The following is a 6475-nucleotide window of genomic DNA, read 5'->3' on the forward strand; positions in this document are numbered from 1 at the left end:
TTTGGCCCAGCATCCCACAAACATGGATTGTGCAAATCAAGGCCAAGGGCTAACCCTGCTCCTGCTCCTGCCCTGGCCACTACATGCCACCAGAAATGAGCTGCAGGGGACTGGGGGAGAGCTTCCGTGGTGCAGGAGCAGCCCCCACTGTAAGTAGCCTGCCAGGGCCAGGAGCGGGAGTAATACAGTGAAGCTATCCAGCTCCATTCATCACAGCATGGGTGTAAACTGTGCAATATAAACCCTAAGAACTCTGGGGGCAGCACACCAGGAGCCTGCCCATTTTATGGGACCTGGGGCTACCATGAACAGGGGCCATTAAAGGAAACCAGGGAAGGTAGAGATGGACATAGGAGATGGAAGTGTTGAGAGTCTCTGGGTTAGGCTAAAAGGGGTAAAAAACAAGGGAGATGTCATGCTAGGAGTCTACTACAGGCCACCTAACCAGGTGGAAGAGGTGGATGAGGCTTTTTTTAGGCAACTAACAAAATCATCCAAAGCCCAAGATTTGGTGGTGATGGGAGACTTCAACTATCTGGATATATGTTGGGAAAATAACACAGCGGGGCACAGACTATCCAACAAATTCTTGGACTGCATTACAGACAACTTTTTATTTCAGAAGGTTGAAAAAGCTACTAGGGGGGAAGCTGTTCTAGACTTGATTTTTAACAAATAGGGAGGAACTCGTTGAGAATTTGAAAGTAGAAGGCAGCCTTGGTGAAAGTGATCATGAAATCATAGAGTTTGCAATTCTAAGGAAGGGTAGAAGGGAGAACAGCAAAATAGAGACAATGGATTTCAGGAAGGCAGATTTTGGTAAGCTCAGAGAGCTGATAGGTAAGGTCCCATGGGAATCAAGACTGAGGGGAAAAACAACTGAGGAGAGTTGGCAGTTTTTCAAAGGGACACTATTAAGGGCCCAAAAGCAAGCTATTCCGCTGGTTAGGAAAGATAGAAAATGTGGCAAAAGACCACCTTGGCTTAACCACGAGATCTTGCATGATCTAAAAAATAAAAAGGAGTCATATAAAAAATGGAAACTAGGACAGATTACAAAGGATGAATATAGGCAAACAACACAGGAATGCAGGGGCAAGATTAGAAAGGCAAAGGCACAAAATGAGCTCAAACTAGCTACGGGAATAAAGGGAAACAAGAAGACTTTTTATCAATACATTAGAAGCAAGAGGAAGACCAAAGACAGGGTAGGCCCACTGCTTAGTGAAGAGGGAAAAACAGTAACAGGAAACTTGGAAATGGCAGAGATGCTTAATGACTTCTTTGTTTCGGTCTTCACCGAGAAGTCTGAAGGAATGCCTAACACAGTGAATGCTAATGGGAAGGGGGTAGGTTTAGCAGATAAAATACAAAAAGAACAAGTTAAAAATCACTTAGAAAAGTTAGATGCCTGCAAGTCACCAGGGCCTGATGAAATGCATCCTAGAATACTCAAGGAGCTAATAGAGGAGGTATCTGAGCCTCTAGCTATTATTTTTGGAAAATCATGGGAGACGGGAGAGATTCCAGAAGACTGGAAAAGAGCAAATATAGTGCCCATCTATAAAAAGGGAAATAAAAACAACCCAGGAAACTACAGACCAGTTAGTTTAACTTCTGTGCCAGGGAAGATAATGGAGCAAGTAACTAAGGAAATCATCTGCAAACACTTGGAAGGTGGTAAGGTGATAGGGAACAGCCAGCATGGATTTGTGAAGAACAAATCATGTCAAACCAATCTGATAGCTTTCTTTGATAGGATAACGAGTCTTGTGGATAAGGGTGAAGCTGTGGATGTGGTATACCTGGACTTTAGTAAGGCATTTGATACGGTCTCGCATGATATTCTTATCGATAAACTAGGCAAATACTATTTAGATGGGGATACTATAAGGTGGGTGCATAACTGGCTGGATAACTGTACTCAGAGAGTTGTTATTAATGGTTCCCAATCCTGCTGGAAAGGCATAATGAGTGGGGTACCACAGGGGTCTGTTTTGGGACCGGCTCTGTTCAATATCTTCATCAACGACTTAGATATTGGCATAGAAAGTACGCTTATTAAGTTTGTGGATGATACCAAAATGGGAGGGATTGCAACTGCTTTGGAGGACAGGGTCATAATTCAAAATGATCTGGACAAATTGGAGAAATGGTCTGAGTTAAACAGGATGAAGTTTAACAAAGACAAATGCAAAGTGCTCCACTTAGGAAGAAAAAATCAGTTTCACACATACAGAATGGGAAGAGACTGTCTAGGAAGGAGTACGGCAGAAAGGGATCTAGGGGTTATAGTGGACCACAAGCTAAATATGAGTCAACAGTGTGATGCTGTTGCAAAAAAAGCAAACATGATTCTGGGATGTATTAACAGGTGTGTTGTGAGCAAGACATGAGAAGTCACTCTTCCGCTCTACTCTGCTCTGGTTAGGCCTCAGCTGGAGTATTGTGTCCAGTTCTGGGCACTGCATTTCAAAAAAGATGTGGAGAAATTGGAAAGGGTCCAGAGAAGAGCAACAAGAATGATTAAGGGTCTTGAGAACATGACCTATGAAGGAAGGCTGAAAGAATTGGGTTTGTTTAGTTTGGAAAAGAGAAGACTGAGAGGGGACATGATAGCAGTTTTCAGGTATTTAAAAGGGTGTCATAAGGAGGAGGGAGAAAACTTGTTCACCTTAGCCTCTAAGGATAGAACAAGAAGCAATGGGTTTAAACTGCAGCAAGGGAGGTCTAGGTTGGACATTAGGAAAAAGTTCCTAACTGTCAGGGTGGTTAAACACTGGAATAAATTGCCTAGGGAGGTTGTGGCATCTCCATCTCTGGAGATATTTAAGAGTAGGTTAGATAAATGTCTATCAGGGATGGTCTAGACAGTATTTGGTCCTGCCATGCGGGCAGGGGACTGGACTCAATGACCTCTCGAGGTCCCTTCCAGTCCTAGAATCTATGAATCTATGAATCTATAAGGTTTCCAGGAGCAGGTTGGTTCTGGGATTCCCAAACCATCCCACCTCCTGGAGGCTAGACACCCTACCTGGCCTCACAGAAATGTTTCTAAACCTCCTCACTGCCTGTCCCTAGTTCTCCAGGTCAGGACCATCTATCTGGGAGACAGGACAGGTGGGAGGGAATTTCCAGGGCCATGGGAAAGAAGAGGGGATGTCTGGGTGGGGGGTGTTGTGGCCAGGCAGGGGCTGCTGGAGCTGAGGGGCAGGAGGGGAATGCTAAGAGACAGGGATTTTTATCTTCAGTGCCTCGGTGCAACTGTCCAACATGCTCCAGAGTCATCACCTTCCCAGCAACGCGCCTTTGCCCACATGCCCAGGCTCCCCCAGTGAGGCCATTCACAGAGCAGCCACCATTAGAAAGGCAGATGTGTCTGTGCAGGTGCAGCACAGCGGGACTTGACTGCATCCCCCAGGATCCAGGAGAGATCTCTGCACTGGCCTGACTCCCTGGGAGGTGACTCACATGCCCCAAGCAGACACACAAGATTGACAGGGACCCTGGGCCACTGCAGAGCCCAGGGCGGTGTGAGGGGGTGGACAGCTGGACCCTAGTGGGGCGATGAATCTGGCGATCCCAAGAGGGCAGCAGGCCTGGTGCATTCCTTCCTGCTCATCTGTTTTCCATCCCTGCTTTTCAGTGGTGGAGGGAGGGAGAGGTCTGTGTGCATGGCAAGCCCCCTGCTCACCGACAGCCAGATCCATAGGGAGAACAGCCTGCACCCTGCCTGGTGGAGAGAGCCTCACCCGGCCAGGGGAGCCCCTTAATGTGTCGTAGGGCCATGAGAACTCACGCTGCCTGACTGCAGACAGTGCCCCAGTGTCAGCCCTCGTGGGCTCAAAAGTCTGGCTGGATCCCAAACGTTACTGGGTTTGCCTTCCCCAGTGGAGAGGCTGCTAGAGAAGGAGCAGAGGTGCAGAGAGGGAGGAAGCCAGGGTGGGAAATGGAGCAGACAGCAGACAGAGAGAGCCATGGGGTCAGATGTTAGCTGGTGAATAATGTCAGTCTGAGCCACACAGGCCCAGAGGCTGGGGCAGCACAGCAGAGACAAGCAGAGAGATTCATACAGAGATACAGACTCTGCCATGCACAGGGCTCCTCCTTGTGCCAGCCCAGCTTCGGGGGGCAGGGAGGGGATTTGGCTCCATGGCACAGGCTGCCCAGTAGCTAGAGGGCTTTTCTTTCCATTAAATTATCTTTGAGGAAAACCCTCAAGACTTCAAGTTACAGGGGAGCTGAGTCCTGCTCTTTAACGTGTCTGGAACCCAGCAAGGCGTCACTGGCAGTCCCAGAGCTCCACACTCCATGGGCTTTGCCTGTCCCCACTGCACAGAACCAGCCAGAGACAACATCTGAGCACCTTGGGGCGCTATGGGTACAGTCCACTAGGGAGAAAACAGACTAACAAACTCGCATCACTGAGGATGTTTAATTGAGGCGACTGTGTCCACCACCAATGTCCAGGACACTTTAGTGGCAACTGTTCTAGGGCTGCAAAATAATCACACCAAAGGTAACAAGGCCGGTGCCTCCACGTGACACGGGCAGGGTTCTGTCCTGTGACTTGGTGTCTGAACGCGTTTATCACAAGCGGCCAAGTCCTTGGCATGGCCTCTTGGCTCCAAGGTGGCACCTCCACCAGCCCTGTGCCCCTGAGCTGTCTCAGCACCACCCACCCACTGACTCTGGCGCACGGCCCCCAGCACCTCACCGGGGCACCGGTTCAGCCCCTCGGTCAGAAGGAAGTGCAATGCTTGCTAAGTCACGGCGCCATTTCCTGCAACCTCTGGGCATTCCTCAGAGGTTTCCCACGCAAGCACTGGCCAGCAAGCCCACAGGTATTTGCATCATGGCCATCTGCAGGATTTCCATATTGCAGACAATCCAAGGATCCTGCGTTGTGCCCAAGAGAAGGAGTCGTTCGCCTGGGGGCACTGGGCATCTCTGCAAGTGTTGGGTTCTAGGCACAGCTCTCTGCCTGGGTCGTGTTTGGAGCATTCTCCAGTCCCGCTCAGGAACCCCTCTTCACCAACAGGACCCAAGGGAACACAGCCGCCAATAGGGCAACTGTTGAGATGAGGAGAACAGCCAGTACAATGGGTGACTGGCAGCACCGCATCCCAAGGGAACTCATGGATGCCCCTGACTCTGGCGCCTCTGTGCCGTGTCCCCTAACCACTGACCTACAGTTCTCCTCCACCAGCGGCATCCCATGATCACTGATCACGAAGACATGGGCTTCCCGAGCCAGGCCGGCCGGCAAGGCCATTGAGTCCATGGGGACACCACACATGTTGTCGCTCCTGTCATAGCTCTGCACTGGCATCACAAAATGGCTAGGGACCACCAAGGTGTTGTCTGGCCCTGACTTTGCTAGGTGGGGCAACAAGGAGGGTGAGAGAGCCAGCTCCAGAGGTTGGGGGGACTCCCCTGGTTTGGGAGGCCAGAGGGTCACCTTCTTGCTGAGGAATGTCACGTAGCGGCAGATGGGGCAGATGAGATTGTTCTGGACCTGCCCGTCTAGCCTGGAGGAGAGCAGGCACTTCACCAGGCAGTCATGGCAGAAGGTGTGTCCACAGCTCAGTGTCCTCTGGGCAGCCTCCAGCGGGTGGAATTTCTCATAGCACACGGGGCACTCACCCAGGGACTTCCCCTTGCTGATGTGAGTCTCAGATATCCCAGTCATGTCAGCCACACGCTCCGCAACTGGGGGGAAAAGAAATGATGGGCATGAATAACAAATAGCAATGACAGCAGCTAGACCCAGCTACCGGCAATCACATCCTGTTATTAATACTTTACGCTCCCCATTGTCTCTCCCTTGCTCTCTGACTGGCTTCTCTAATTCCCTGTCTTCCAACTGGCTATAAACTCCAAACTCCCAATCCACATGCCCACAATAAATACAGCAGCCTCATCTTCTGACTCCTTCTCTGTCCTGTCTCCCCACTGACCTCCTGTCTTCTCCATCTCTCCTCCCTGAGGTGGCCTGGCCCTGGGAGAAAGGTGCAGCCATCCCCTCCTTCTCCCATGGAAAATGGTACCCTATGCTTTATAGCAGGTGGATCAGGGCAGGGGAGGATCAGATGCTGAGATGGGCATATCGGGGAAGAGCTTTGAGGGGAGCCATCAGAGCCAAGAGATTATAGGAGCCCATCAGAACAGTACAAGAGATGAGTTCGATCAAGCTAGGGCTACAGAGAAGTAACAATACAGTCATTATGCAAATCTCTCGATTCTAAATGGCTAACAGTGGTTGCTGGCCAACCAACACACAGGAATGTGTATACCGTATGGTTAGGATAAAGAATTGTATGGCCACTATTAGGGTTTCCATATCTAACAAATAAAAAAAGAGGACCCTCCACGGGCCCTGGCCCTGCCCATTTCCCCACCCCCAGCCCCGCCTCAACTCCGCCCCTTTCCAGTCCTAACTCCGCCCCCTCCTCCCTCCCACTCCCAGCCACGC

The 6475-nt window shown here is 50.3% G+C and overlaps 1 protein-coding gene across 1 annotated transcript; it reads right to left on the minus strand.

Annotated features, from left to right (window-relative positions):
* Positions 1 to 4902: 4902 nt before the first annotated feature.
* On the minus strand, positions 4903 to 5710 carry RNF222 (ring finger protein 222). Its single transcript, XM_034790504.1, has one exon. The coding sequence runs from the start codon at positions 5690 to 5692 to the stop codon at positions 5018 to 5020; it is 675 nt and encodes a 224-aa protein (XP_034646395.1). The 5' UTR covers positions 5693 to 5710; the 3' UTR covers positions 4903 to 5017.
* Positions 5711 to 6475: the final 765 nt, after the last annotated feature.

The sequence above is a fragment of the Trachemys scripta genome, chromosome 14, assembly GCF_013100865.1.
Source record: "Trachemys scripta elegans isolate TJP31775 chromosome 14, CAS_Tse_1.0, whole genome shotgun sequence".
NCBI classification, from domain to species: domain Eukaryota; kingdom Metazoa; phylum Chordata; order Testudines; family Emydidae; genus Trachemys; species Trachemys scripta.